Here is a 15,546-nt window from a genome sequence, read left to right as displayed (position 1 = left end):
GTTAAGCCAATAGAAAAATGCCTGTTTGAAAACCTGCCAATCAGATCTTCACATTTGACTAAGAGGCGGAGCTACAATTTCTTAGGAAGGTTTGGTTCCTTGTCACTTGCGGCGGTTGTTTCAACATGGCGGCAGTTGACAAAAGGAATTCAAAATCTGGAATATTTTGGGTCAAGAGTGGTATGCTTATGTATTCATTTGTGTATTTACTTTCCAGTCCGTGTGGTTTTATTACCTTTCATTCTTACAAGATGATATGCACGATCTTTTACAAAACAACAAGTAGTCAAGTATCAAAACAAAAAAAGCAAGTAAACAACTCGAATTAGGTTTTTGCTTGGTTCTAGTGCCTTGCTCAAGAGAAATTTAGCAGTCGCGTGGTCACATTTTGGTCACGGGTAGGGCTGCACGATTATGGTCAAAATTCTAATCAGGATTTCCTTGATCAATATTGTATTCACGATTGTTAAATGCAATCACTCATGTTAGGCAAAATATTTGTATTTTTATTGCACTACTTTGCAGCTGCAATATAAATTTCAGTACAAAATAAAACCTGAATAAATACATCGTTATTTTAACATAAAATAAATGAACAAATTTGCCCAATAAATGTAAACTTTATAAGGGGCTAAGTGAATGAAGATGCCATTTATGTTAGTCACTAACAAGCCCAGATAAACGGATGTTGATCCGCTTGACACAACTCGCTCTCAAAAATCCACTGAGTGCTGCTATTTAGGTACTTTAAATAGCACAGATGATCAGCTTCATGTAGTAGTCACAGGCCAAACTCGAACCCTAATAGATTAAATTAGAACTTTGTTACTTTTAGAAATAGCTTTTGAACGTTACGTTTTTTCATTATTCCATTGTGTGAAACTACTGTTCTTGTAAAAAGTAATTCCACTGTCTCTGTTGACATAGTGGCAGATGAGGTACAATCTCCGGTATTTGTTTCTGGTGAGCCGAAATAATATACACTTTCTCAGACATTGTCAAACTCACCATGTTTTCTTTCTCCATTCGCAGGAGAAGATGATGTGATCTCTTATCAGCCAGGCGGCACAAGCACCTCAAGTAAAAAAAATACCAAGATGCAGTCCAGGCGCTCCTCTGACTGCAAGATTGACGTACCATTAAAGAGGGGTGGCAAAAAACAGAGCTATGTACAAAATGATCGATCCAGTTCTGACGTTAAGGAAAATGCCTCAACCTTTGCCAGTGCTTCTCCAACCAGTGACAGCACATCACCAGTAAGGCTTTCATCATTATTTTGGTCATATTTGTAAATGAACTGGATGTAAACCATGTTTCCTAGGTAATATTTGAAAGCATCAGTGCACAGAGCCAAGTCAGTCTGAAAGACCTCTGTCCCGAAGACAAACGACGCATTGCAAACCTGATTGAAGAACTCGCCAGGTAGTTTGCTGATTAAATCCCTCTGAAGAAGCAATTGAAATAAAATCCCTCGTGGATTTTGCTTTCTTGCTTCGCTGGCTCACTTTTACCTCCCATTTGATTTTAATGTATTATGTATTGTCCCCCCCCCCCCCCCCCCCCTTCAGAGTGAGTGAGGAGAAGGAAGAATCTGTGAAGCGCCTGAAAGATGAGCATGATAATTTTGAAAGCAAGATCCAACAACTTGAGCAACAGAATTTGGTTATAGCACATGAAAGAGAAAGTATCCTTTTATATATTATTGACAAAATACCAGTGCAGCAGTCTGTGGCTGCAACATGTTTTACATTTTGTGTGCAAGTATTTTTCTGTGCTGCGCCTGGCTATACAGAAGGACGTCAACAGGGGGCACTGTTGTCTTAGCAAAGCCATTGTGCAGCCAATGCAACTCTTGAATTCCTACTAGAGGCAGACAAATGGGGAGATTCATTTCAATTTTTTGACGTCTGCCACAGTTGTCTTTTGTAAGTGCTTGCAGCTTATTTGCCTTTGTGCACAAAATCAATTTCACGGTTGAAACAATGGCCCAAACTCGAAAGCATCTATTAAGTTTGGTATTTACTAAGAAGACTATTGTGTCTCTTTTCAATATGTTTTTGTAACCTTTACTTTGCGCATTGGATGTCACTTCCTCTGCACACAGTGAAAGCCAGAATTTTATTTATTCACTAATTTGAGGCTAACAATGTTATTATATTTTATGCCCCCCGCTGTCTTCCTTAAAATTCCACACAGGTTAACGGACAATAATCAGTTGACTCTAAATTGCTGCAAAATATGAAGAGTAATTGACCCTGCTGCTAAATTGTCTGATTGGAAATGGAAGTGTGCTAAATTAGGATGGCACGGCTCAATTAAGCGTGCTCGGGATTGCACACTTGGCATTTACATCAAAGTTCTAAACTCCATTAAAAGGTATTTGTGAGAGAAAAATGTTAGGTTCCCAGCACCTCAGGGGGGGATAACGTAGTCTTTTAAAGTGTGAGCAAGAGTCATGAACGCACTTCTCGGGGATAAGGTTCTGCCACTTCACAGAAAGGTTAAGGAGACACCAAAGGCAAACACACTGAATGAGAGTCTTGTCAAATCTAATTCCATTACGCCTTAGCTTATCTTATCTAACCAAGGTTCAGGGTTGACGGGGTGTAAGAAATGTTGGGCTATAGTTTAGCTCTAAGCCACCAAGGATGAGAGAGGAAAAAGTAACCTTGATATTTGGGTGTTCAGCTGACATTTCGAATTGAAATGAATTCGTCTCGGAAAGAAGCGACGCTTGCGTACATTAAAAGTAAGTATGCTGTTATGTGCCGAGGTCACCGTGGCGATAGCGCTCGACAAAACGCAGCAGGAGACACAACTAGAGAAAAGCCAGAGGCCGTGGAGAGTTGGGAACTCTCTTGTCATCGACTACCAAATGTGACTGCAAAATATTTGACGACTGAACTTGACATAATTCCAAATCAAACTTTTCTAGATCGCTTTTATTGGCTTTCATCTTGGGTATGGACCTCAATAATCGAAATGTTTTCCTTATGATTCGTTTTTGCTTTTTTATTTTGTCTGTGTGACTTTGCTGCGCCCATTTTCTTTAGCTTCAGTTGTATTTACAAGGTTACGCAAGTTGTCAGCTTCAATTAATTCACCATCATTGCTTCCTTTCCTACACATTCCCAGCTATCAATCTCCGCCCTTTTCTGTCCTCTTCAGGCTCAATCTGTTTGATTCGGTGTGCTAAAGTAGGCTTTAGCCCCCCCCCCCCTCCCCAGTGTGCAAATTTGTTCCTCCTTGAGGTGGATTTCATAATTTCATTCAAGCCTCAGCCTGACAGGGAAGTGAATCATTTTGACAGGCCTCTTCAACCCAAGCCCTTGATTTGGAGTATTTTGGGAGCAAAGGGGGGAGGAGTAAGTAATTGTTGGCAATTTGCAACTATGATGTAAACAACCGGGCTTGCCGAGTACTGTACTTGGCCCTTGGCTGTTGTCCAAGGATGTGGAGAAAGTCTGTTTTTGTAGCATCTGGCACAGAAGTGGAATCTTGTTAGTATTGCTCTCCTTGGATCAGATTGCCCAAGTGCTTGTTGTCCAGGGAGCGACCGCTTGTCCCCGTCAGCATATTAGCATGCTTTACCGACAGGATCCTGGTGCACAGCGAGACATTCTTCATTGTGCTTTTTGTAATATCATTATATTTCATTCAAATGTTTGGGCATACAAACAGCCATGCATTTTGCAATCTCGGTGCGGGTGCGGTGGCTGGGTACGCATATTCAGTATCCCCCCCCCCCCCCCAAGACCCTTCTTTATTCATGCTGCATAAATAGACCTCCCAGCAACGGTTTACATGATGTGATGTCCTTGTGATGTCCTTTCATCGTGCAAGACTTCCATAGACATTATCAGTGCTGGGAGGGGGGGGGGGGGGGGGCGTAGTTAGATGGAGCGTTCAATCAATGTGTTTCCTTTCCTCACTTTTCTCCCAGTTTATGGAAGCTGCTTCATTGCATTTGTCTTCTCTCTGCTCCTCAATTCAAAGTTCTCTTTCCTTCCCCTCCCGTTTCATTTCCCCCAACCTGATTGAAGTCCTCTAACAACCAAAAGTGTTTCCTTATGGAGTACTCTGCCAACTATTTCTTCAATACGACTCTACTTTGAACTTTGATTTCCTCTTAATATCTGGGCTCTTTTTTTTTTTTTTTTTTTAAATGGATGCTGAGAAACTCATCAGCTGGGGTAGCAGGGCCACCATCATAAAAATATATGGCCTGGAGGAAACACACTTTATGGTCAGCTTGGGTGGGAGAGTGTGTGTGTGTGTGTGTGTGTGTGCACGACTTGCTTTTATTGTAGCGTTTATGTGGGGGGAAATTGTGGTCTTGTGCATCAATGTGTGTGTGTGTGTGTGTGTGTGTCCTAGAAAGTCAAGAGTAAGACGCAGGTTGATTATTGAATATGTATGAGTTTGTCTGTGTATCTCCTAGTCATTATCTTTGTATGTGCTGCTGTGGTGCGATGGTGCTACTGTCATTAGTGGGCTCCTGGGGCGCAGCAGTAGTTCCGCTCCAGATTAGTTTCCTTGTATCTGCCAACTCTCTGTCTGGCAGAAAGCCCCTGCCCAGCTCAGATCAGCGCAGCATGGATCGAACCAGATGGTAAAAATTCTGTGCTCTGACACAAAGTCAGATTTTTCTGGCCCCCTTTTTTTTTCTTTTTTTTTCCCTTTTCTCTGTACTTTCCCGGTCAAGCATGTAACTGTTTGCGCAAATAATGGTTTCATATGGGTTGTCTAGTGAATCTAGCCCCTGTCTGTCTTAATCCCCCAAAGAGAATCGTTTCAGACTGATCTGCATACAGTGACCTTTTAAACGAGGCTTTTTTTTTTTTTTTTTAAAGCAACGTTGGCACGCCAGTTAAACAGACCTTTCATTAGAGCATTCTTATTTTTCCATCAGGAATTCAAAAACCCATGTTCGTTTTTGACCCTTAACCACCGGCGCGCCAGGCCTTCAGCAGCAGTACAGAGAGTGTCAGGAGCTGCTTGGGCTCTACCAACAATACCTGACTCAGCAACAAGTAAAGATCAACCAGTCCATCGCTGAGCTTAGCCAAGCACAAGCTCACTATAAGGTACGATCCTGTTCGTCTATACTCAGGGTGCTGCTAAAGGGTTCATCGAGACGTCATGCAACAGGTCATTTATATTTAAGCGCCAAAAATAATCTCCATCAATTGACTATAGCAGCCCCACTCCCGAAGTCACTTGCTTCGATATGATTACACCACAATAAAACTCTCTCAAGGTCACACTTGAGAAGGGAAGACACTCTTCAGCCTAAGCATCTGGAGATGGAATAGATGACACGGCCAAACCTCATTGTCCCACTGTGGCTCTGAATAATGGCTGTTTGCCTGCTCCCTGACCCTTAGCAAATGAGTCACTCTCTCCCTTCCCTAGTCAACTATCAGACGGGCTTTTCCTCCTTATGTTTATCTCATAATGTGCCTGACCTTGGTTTACCTGCCAGTAATGCTCGGTTGAAAATTAGCCTCTTAATCTTGCCGCCTCTGTCAGGTCGGAACAGGATACGGTAAGCGTAATAGGACGCTGCACGCCATTGTAATTATACGCACTGGAAGAAAACACACTCCAATTACGCATGTGGGGAATATTTTTACCCGCACATCTGCACAAATTGAGTGAATGGTTCATAATTCAACTCTGACAAATTTCACTTTCGGCCAGCTCTAAATTATGCTCCATGGGTTATACAACAGCCTTGCCTATCTTGGCTGAAACACCGCATTCATTTTTTGGAAGCCTCTTTTGTTGGTCAAAAGACATTCATTGGTTTTCTTGTGTGTCCAGGTGCCGAGCAGCGAAGAAGCCATTAACGAAACTACAAGTCAGGCTAACGGCTTAATGTTTGATGGCTCATACCTCAGTTTTGCTGCTAGTCAAACACACAAATCTCAAGTCCACAAGAGAAGTGGCGGAAGGAGAGGAGCCTCGCAAGCTGTCACTATTCCTACACCCGCTTCCTATTTTAGTAACAACTGTCCAGCTGATGCTAGTGCACAAATCAGTGAGCATCAGATTCAGAGAGGAGAATTTGGTTTGCAGTACTATCAAGACAATGGCTATCCCATTCAGCAACCTAGAAACGGACATTCCCTTGAGAAAAGCTGTGAGAGCACCTTTGGCCAAAGGTACGGTTGTTCTGAAACTGTTTATGTTCACTCCTTCTAAATTTTAGATGTCAACACTTTTTTAAAAAAAAAAAGTATAAAATATCTGCTATCAAAATCGTTCTTTCCCATACAGGCCACGTGCAGAGAATGACTCACCAAGTGAGAATAAGGAAGCTTTGAGCAACCCTTTACATAGTTGTGGGGACTGGGAGGAGAAGAGGCACCAGCTGCTGCTGCAGAAGATGCAGCTGGAGTTGGAGCGAGAGAAGCTGCAGGCACGTCTGGCTGATCAGGAGGAGCGGCTCAGTAGACAGAACCAGCAGCTGTGCCAGTCACGTCTCGACTGCAAGAGGTAGGGTCCAAAAACCTTAAAAGAAAAAAGTTACTTGTCATAGTCTAGCAGTAAGTTACAAAATGTCCATATAATAATTTCATTTGATACTCACACATCCCAAAACTGCTTCTTGGGTAAATCGGTGAACATTCCTGCAATCAAAATGAGGATAAGTAGGATTAAAAAAAATTGAAGAATGGATTTTTCATCACAATATACTTAAAGGCTACCCATACTAGGTATCAGTATCGGACCGATACTGGACGTATTTTAATGGGTGATAAACAAAGGTCTCATACTGGTATCAATCTGAAAAAAGTATTTTGTATGATGTAATCTTGAATAACAGTAGAATGTTCTGTGGCAGAACATCAGTTTCTAACTTCAATTCCTTCTTGTGGACATATTAGGCTTCAAGAAGCATGTCAATCCAAACTCAGCAGCTCTGTCACTAACAATGGAACATCACAGCCAGACACCCCTCGTGGCCAAGATTTGCCCTCCAGGTAAAGCAAGTTGTTGAAAAAGCTCCATCAGACCATCAAAGTCCATCACAGAATGAAATTGTTGAGGCCTGCTTATGAAAATTGCTCCTGATACTGTGTCTGTTGCCTGTCTGTGATAGAGAGAATCATCCAGCACAACAAAGCTTGCATCACAACTCTTCACAAACTGCCTCTCGGGAAAAAAATGTTCATTTTTGTGGTAAGTTGCTACTCCCCCCCCCCCCCCCCCCCACACTCCAGTTCATCAAAACGCTGTATTGATACTTGTCACAAACCTGACATGCCACATGAGTTTCTTTCACCAATTCATTTGAGGTAGAGCTAATAAACATGCTTCGGGAGAGTATTAGATCAAGTAAAACTTGGAAGGTGACTGAACAAATGTTCTGGCAGTTACATTTTTAAGGGCCAATCAGATCAACAAATAGGAGGCACTGCTGCCAAATAGTCATTCATATAGTGCTAGTTTGACAAGCAGCCAGCTATTTTGTGTCAAAGCCTGTCAGGAAAAGAGTGAATACCTCCATGTCATCGCAAAGAGCTTTCAGCACTCTTATTTGCTCTTTTGTTAATGAATGAATACATGTTTGCCAAATCTGATTAAAAAAAAAAAAAAAAAAAAAAAGCTACTGGAACACAAAGTTTAAGACATATCTGAATGGTAGTGTGTACATTTCTCGACAGATGCTACGGCGCAGTCAACAAAGGACACTGCCACATCCCCCGTTGGGTTCCCCGCAAGCCCTGCCGAGCTCATCGTGGAACCCCAGATTCAAAAGACATCTGAAAATCGGTAACCTTTTTTACTGGGCGATAATGTAATCCAAAAAGCCTCGTTATCACATTTTAAACGGGGTTCTGCAGAGTTTCCATTTTCTTGGGTAAATTATGACACTTAGTTCAGCTAACTTTTCGGCTGCGAGATGCTAAATGAAGCTTTTAGTGGGCTAGCTAGCGCCGCGGCCAGCCTGTCAGGAGACATGCTGCGTTCCATTAGTCGACCTGGCAGGGACCTTGCAGCAGGTGTAATTGAACAGACTTCTGGATGCACACACTGCCCTCCCTCCTTTCTCTGCAACAGTAATGAGACAGAGAAAGCAAGAGGCAGCAATGTTAAAAGCAACTTTGAAGAGGGTTGGGGGGGTGAACGGTTGAGCATTGCTCAAAAGGAAAATAAGGTACCCTAGCTGCTGTGTAAGATGTTCTTCAAGATAAATAGAGGTACTATAGTGAATACTACTCACCAAAATTCTTCATACAGTTCCAAGGACATCTCGGCCTTTTCAATACTTTCCCGTCCCTCTCATGCAAGCCGGCTGATGACATTCATTGACACTCGAAGCTCAGCGGCCATGGCGTATGCTCCTCTGGCCAAAAGTTGTGATCACTGCCATCTTGTTATTGAAAGTTGCAGCATGGCCTCGGTTATTGTGACAGCGCTCTGTGAAAATAAATCCCTGGATGGAATGATGCAGCTCACGTGATTTCAAACAATTCATTTTTACTTTACCTAGCAACAACGACGTGGCCCTTTAGGTCATCTGATCTAAAAGCGTTTCATCTTAATGTGCAAATTACCAAACAAAGCTCGGGTTAACATGAAGCGACCTTATTAATCCTTTCTTGAATTCTGTGCCAGTTAGTAATGAGACAGTTCCATCTCATCTCCATCTCGCCTGCCGTTACACGCACGCTATTGATTGGTTGGGAAATTGACATGCAAAATCTATTCTTTGGCCACGATATTTTTTTTTTTCTTTTTTCTTCTCTCTTACTGTTTGGACTGCAAATGAATAAGGGCACCGGGGTGAGACGACCATCTTTAATGAAAGAGTGCAGTGAGCGTTAGAAGCGAGGAGGCATGCAAAGAAGCGTGGACATATTTCAAACTAAATGGGAGGAGCACTGTATAGAAAGCCGCAAAGAAGAAAACAGTTTCATTCGACTTCAAATCTGATGCATGCCACGGACACGAGTTGCTAACACATTAGCCTAAAAGTAACGAGAATCATTATAAAAAAGGATGATGCGGTATTCAAAATACTAAAAGTACTTCGACTGAGAGAACATCTGCTCTTGCACATACTGAAAAAAAAAATGCAGGCTACAGCGACAGATTTGATAAAACTCCCTTGAGCTACGAATCTATTAATATCTGACTGCACCTCAGAGTATAAAGTCACAAAGTTAAAGCCTTTTGAATCTCTACTGGCATTCTTTTCTGCCTTATGCCACCCGCTCTGCCCCGCCCTCGCTCCCGCAACACTCTGACCAAACTGTACCCCCCCACCCCCCACCCACGCCTTGTTATAGATTGTGCCCGCTGTTAAGCAATGCATTATTCATTACCAGCATGTCGTTTGTTGATGGATGGCTGTTTGAGAGCTCTGTCCGTTAAATAAATCAACAAATAAAAATGCAAATTCTCACATTTCGCGAGACGGAATCTAGCCAAAGTCCCTCCCCCATGTTCCAGCTCTATATCCACAAAGCTGCATTTGCTTTCCATCTCTCAATTTCTCTCTCTTGGCGAGTCACGCTCACTTTTGCTCATTCTCTCCTGCGCCTGTTGACAGGCAGGAACCCAAATGAGGAAAATACATTAACTTACTTCAGGTGATGTCACTCACTGTTTTTTTTTTTTTTTTTTTTTTTTAAATCTGGTTTTACACTTATCTTCCCTCAGCTAACTTGACCCTGATAAGCCTTCTCTACTGTCACTCAAACATGTTCACACTCGAGTTCATTTTCCAAGAAAAAGTTTCAAGGCTTTTTGCGTACTTTCTCACAAAGTCAGAAAGTAGCCGTCACAAGTGAGTCGGAGCAGAAATATAAAAGACTATAATGACCTTTTGACCATAAGTGAAAATTGTATAACGTCTTGCACACACAGTGTTCATTTTATTTTCTGTTACTTTCTGTGCTATTGGTGCATAAAAATAAAAAAAAGACACAAGTGAAGTGCGGGAACGACATGGTAATTTTGGATAAATGCAAATGAAATGACAATTTAACAAAAGTTTTTCCTGCTTTCTCTATGGCCTAAATAATCCACAGCGCGGCGTTTGGGGACAGCCCCAACAAGTGCATGCCAAACGCGGCGCTCACCTCGGGGAGCTGCGCACAGCACTGCATGTGATGCAAATGGATGCGGCTTTAAACGAGCAGAGAATTATGTTAGCAACTTCACTGGAGCATGCTTTAAAGAATTCATGTTTTGTATTTGGAATGGTTGTCCTTCCACTGTGTATACGTTGAATAATTTATCAAGCCAGACAGACTGAGGGATTGAATCTCTATTAGCCTAATCTTCTTTGTTTTGGTTTATTTATTTCACTGCACATTCCCTAATTTCTATTCCAGGCATCAAGGCGCCAGGTTCTCTGTTTTTCTGTCCCTCTCATGCCGACAAGAAACGGTGTACTTCTGTTGGAGCGCACCAGTGGATTTGGCTTGTTAAAGCCGCTTGTTAGGAATCAGTCCATAATTCAGCAATGCGGGTCGTCATTTGCTTTTATATTAATGGTGTTAACAAGCAGAAGGTAGTTGGCTATATTTTAGCACACAATTTTTACGTCCAAAGTGACCATTTGGCATTTCTGGTGCTGGTACCTCAGCTTGCTCACCTTTTTTAATTTGAGTTTGTATTGTTTAGCAGTCTGGCATTGTGTGCGCATTTCCTGTTATTAGGAGAAGGTTGCCGCAGCCAGGAAATGCCCCTGCAGACAAAAATGTACTGTACATTGAATGGAATAACAGCAACATTCTTTTTTTTTTTTTTCAACCCTTTTTTTCCACCCCCAGGTTTGACTTCTCTGTGGTTGAGTTAATAGATAACTTTAGTCCCATTGCAGCACATGAGCAATGCAAAGCATCATCTTGGTCATCCCAACGTGGACCAGCCCTTACTGCGCCCAAACCAATCTGCAGAGGTCTACGTACCCCTGCAGTGCCTTATCGTCTGAATTGCCTGCAGGACTTGGAGGAAAGCCAAATATTGGATGATATTTTTTTCATTTGCTAACAAGAGGAAGCGATTTTTTTTTTACTTAGTTCTTTTAATTTGAGTTTTATTTTTCAATTCATTCAGTATGTTTTTGAGTGAACTCATGTTATAACTCATAAGTACAAATAAAGCATCATTCGTGGGTATATTAGTAATGTACTTTTTTTCTTTGCCTTCTTGCCTCCGTGGCAATATGGAGCCATTGGCTGCCAAATAACATTACGAGGAAATGTCAGTGAGCCAACTTAAAACAAGCACACAGCTTTGTCTTATGGTCGCTTAATGTTAACACACAAAGTATTAGCTATAGGTGGCCAAACAAATCGCACTTCTATTTGAATACTTTAGTCAACAGAATATATACTTTACTTTCATTTATTTAAAACATATTGACTTTAAAACAACGACTCTTACAGTTTAGTTGTCTTCTTTGTACATTTCTTCACGAGAGGCCAAGTCACATGCAACGGCGTTAAGATTTGGTTTTGGTTTTAAAATATTGTTTGGGCAGAAGCTGAAACGGATTACATATAGAAATTTCCTCTCATCTCAACGAGGAAGATGATTTAAGATTACCAGTATAGTGATCATGGAACAACTGATACTCAGATCTCAAGGCATCACTATTGTCTAAGGCTCTTAAATAGTCTCCTTAAGTGAACTGTGGAATACTTGTAAATTACACTCAGCGGGTCCTTAAAATAAACACATTGTCTTTCAAACAAATGTTTCCCAGCATGGTACACTTTTCGCCCAATAATTACAACGCCACACAGGACATTTTATTCTAGACTGTGCTTTATTATTGGCCTAAGCTGAGACGCATCATTCATTTTAAAATTACAAAAAAAGGAGTCAAGGGAACAAGAAATTGGTGCAGTCTTTCTTGAGAGTCAGGGGCAAGAGCCTAAAGCGCATTGGCCTATCAGAAGCTTCAGGAACCTTGCAAAGCTGAATTATGCAACATTCATCCCCCCCTCCCTCTCCATATGTGCTGAACTTGGGAAATACATTTCCATAGTAGCTTTTAAACCACATGATGCCTCTCCAGTCATTGTAGAGTTTAGGGAAAAATTTATCACAGCACATAAAAATGACAGTAAATCAGTTTGGTTGGGATGGGATAGTGCAGATTTCATTGACTTTTGCTCTTGGTAAAACACAGTTGAACAAGATCAGAGCTCTGCCAAACAATGCGACACAAGATGCAGAAAATGGAAGGAAGGAAGTGAAGTTATTCTTTTTTTTAATAACCAAAGTGGTATTTTATATCACAGATTTTTCTTTGTTCATAAAGAATTTAGCTTTTTACATTGCAGAAGCTCAATTTGATCTCAAGGCAAACGTCTGATTGTACAGTTCGTTAACGAGGGAGCACTAAACTAGAGATTACCAATACATAAAAAATAAATAAAAAAACCCCATTAGAAGACTTCTCATTTCATTAGCATTTTTCAAAAGGAACCTATTATACTCATCTCCAATTCTAAAATTTTTTTACTCTGATAAGATCGAAACCAGGTTTGATATGCACATTACTATTATTTACAATATACTGCATAAGTATGAGTCTGCGAAATCATCATAGTTAAAACCAACCAAGCTATCTTCCATAAGTTATAAACAGAAATATACATAAGGCTTCGAAACACGGTAGCTGACTGCTTTCCGATGTTTATGGGAAACAGGGAATTGAATAATCAATTTTTTTTTTTTTTTTTTTTTTTTTTTTTTTGAGACTTGCAACATATGAAGAGGTAATGTGATGGTAATACAAAGTGGCACTTTTAAGCAAGACCCCTCGGTGGCAAAAATAGAGCTCAGATCTTGAGTCAAACGGCATAAAAAATAAATAAATAAATAAATAAATAAATAAATAAATAAATTGACAAATAAATACAACACAAATATTCAAATCTGTCTTTGACATCACTTGGTCAATAGGAGCTGTTTTCTCCATCTTCCTAAGAAGTGCTGAAGGCGCGGTCCTGACGACAGGAACAATGATCATTTGTGGACCACAAGAGTAGTGTGGCCCATGCATGTCATATAAAAAACTATTTGGTCACGTACCAACTCATAGAAAAATAATGCCATGAAAGCATGCATATCATCTCAGACATGACTTGTAAATAAATACAGAAATGAATAGAACCTATGAAAGTATTTCTGTTATAAAATAGGTCAACGTGTGTCTAAGCTCTAACTGAGGTCAATGCTCTCCCTGACTGTTTTCTGGATAAATGCCTTGGTCAGGTCCTACATTTCGCACTGTATCCTAGCAACCTTTTTTTTTTTTTTTTGTACCTGGTTTTAATGAGCATTACCATGTTTTCATTCATATATATATTTTTGGGAGTATTTAAAGTACTTTATCCAGTCCTTGTAGATAGAAGTAAAAGTCCTATAAAATATGCAAACCTATGTACACAGGAGAACGGAGCAAAAAAAGAAACAATTTACAGTATATTCATTGGTTTATGTTTACATATCTATATATATATATTTATATTCAGACTTCTGCTCTGTTCGGTGTTGTTTTAAACCGTTAGACATTTTTCCTTTTGTAAACGTGTAGCTTACAGTTGTGGGCAAATAAAGATGATGTGCTTGGCATTCTACCACATGTGGCTCAGAGAACTCCACGTCAACAGGCTTTTTGTTTTTGCATTGCAGTCAAAGCGGGCTCACCACACATGCACTTGATTGAGTTTAAGATGTCAGTTTTGCTGGCTCCAAAACCGGCTCTTGGTCACGATGGTCTTTGCCATGCTCGGGACAGTATTATCAGCACAACCAAGCCGTGCCCGGGCGTCCTCGGAAGTCGAATGAAATAATTTAGCCTCATTGGTTTTGGCAGGTAAAAAGTCAATTGTTCAATCAATTGAGCTTGTTGTAATGTGGAATAATGATCCATTTATGGGGAAACTAGTAACACCGGCTGACAGGAAGCATTGCCTCATAGCATTATAAAAATCCACATGTATAAATATTCAGTGCGTAATCTCCAGCAGCTGCATGGCCAATAACTCTGGTGACCTTTTGTACGTATTCTATATTTTACTGTTACCTTCAATTGTATTCTAAAGTAATTCAAAGCCGACCTTAATGGTACAGTCACTATGATGGATAAACATTTTATCCCCGCCACACTTATTGCTACGCTTTCCATTTGATATTTTATTGTATTAAGGATTTAGACAAGGTTTAGATTTAGATAAGGTAGGGTTTTCTCAGAGCAGGGGTCTCCGTCCTCTCTCATGTCTATGTGAGCAGCTTCCCAAGTAAAATAAAATCAGCCGGAAACCACCTCGGTTTAAAATAATAGCTTCAAATAAAAGTAAGGGCTGTTTTAGCTAAATAAATACCTGAAATAATTTTGTCTGAACTGGTTTGAACAAGGAATATGTTTTATACTTTTGAAAAGCTGTCTCAAAGACTTTATAATTTGTTTTTACCACATTTTTTGAGACAGATAGCAGTCCGATACGCAATTGATACCGATACCAGGTACTGATACCATGGGTACATTTGGTACTTACAATTCCCCTCTAAAAACAATGATGGATAATTTTAAAGACCTACATATGCCAATAAACATTTTTCCTTCAAATTGCATGAAATTAATGACAATATTCTATTCTTTTAATTTCCAATTCCTAAATTCAGATATTCTTTTCCCTTTTTGCCAGCTCTAGCAGTAGCTCGGGAATGTTGGAGACCCCTGCTCTATGCTTCATGCTAAGAATTGTCGCAGATTAAGCCATTTATTGCCTAAGCCTACAAACTCAATTTTGACTTCGTCACAGGTGCCTCGCTTGCAGCTTTGCTAGTTAGTAGCTGTGCTTGCATGTTTGAATAATGCCCATCTTTATCGAAAGCGTCATGTGAGTAGAGTATAGACATAATTTAAAAGCTCAAAGACATGGATGGAGTGATAGTGGACATGCATTGAACCTCACTACACAGCTGAGAGTTGATATGACGGCGTTTTGACATCATAATAGTGCGCTGGCTGCTTGCAAAAAGTAGATGTGGTTTCTATTCTTTCATTTTGGCGAGAGCACAGTGTTTGATGGCAGATTCTGCAGGTGGCAAGGCACACCCAGACATAGTGACAGCCTGTACGCTACATGCACTTTTTTTACTGAATGCAAGAGAGAGCTAGAGTTGCGAGACGTATTCCTTTTGGTTCAAGTTTCAAAGAGACGTTTGTGTGTGTATGTGTGCGCTTGCGCGTGCAAAGCATAACAGATATGTTTGGAATAGACTCGAAGATAATTGTCCTTTTCCTCTAAAATACTTGAGCCTGATTTTTTTTTTTTTTCTTGAAGCCTGCTACCAAGATGTGGCTTTTTGCATTTTCAGACAATATTTACAGTATCATGTGCATTCCCACACACACGTATCCCTTTAGCAGTGCCGTATACTGTGTCAGCATATACAGTAGGTAATCAGAAAAAGGAATGCCTGCAGTTTTGGGGAGCTGCCAGATTTGCGATTCATCCCAAGCAGAGCAATGTGTCAAACTCCAGCAAAAATACTCCCCCC

At 40.6% G+C, this 15,546-nt stretch overlaps 1 protein-coding gene across 1 annotated transcript; it reads left to right on the top strand.

The window, feature by feature from the left end:
- Positions 1-47: 47 nt before the first annotated feature.
- Positions 48-11,139, top strand: kiaa1328 (KIAA1328 ortholog). The gene is made up of 11 exons (XM_085925004.1): positions 48-180; positions 1,033-1,256; positions 1,322-1,422; positions 1,569-1,684; positions 4,963-5,087; positions 5,827-6,167; positions 6,283-6,501; positions 6,894-6,989; positions 7,109-7,188; positions 7,674-7,782; positions 10,794-11,139. The coding sequence occupies exons 1-11, from the start codon at positions 126-128 to the stop codon at positions 11,011-11,013; spliced, it is 1,686 nt and encodes a 561-aa protein (XP_085781130.1). The 5' UTR covers positions 48-125; the 3' UTR covers positions 11,014-11,139.
- Positions 11,140-15,546: the final 4,407 nt, after the last annotated feature.

This window comes from Syngnathus leptorhynchus, chromosome 11 (assembly GCF_054491065.1).
Source record: "Syngnathus leptorhynchus isolate UIUO chromosome 11, UIUO_Slep, whole genome shotgun sequence".
Lineage (NCBI taxonomy): Eukaryota > Metazoa > Chordata > Actinopteri > Syngnathiformes > Syngnathidae > Syngnathus > Syngnathus leptorhynchus.
Note: the sequence above shows the minus strand (reverse complement) of the source record. Positions and strands in the feature narration are given on the sequence as shown.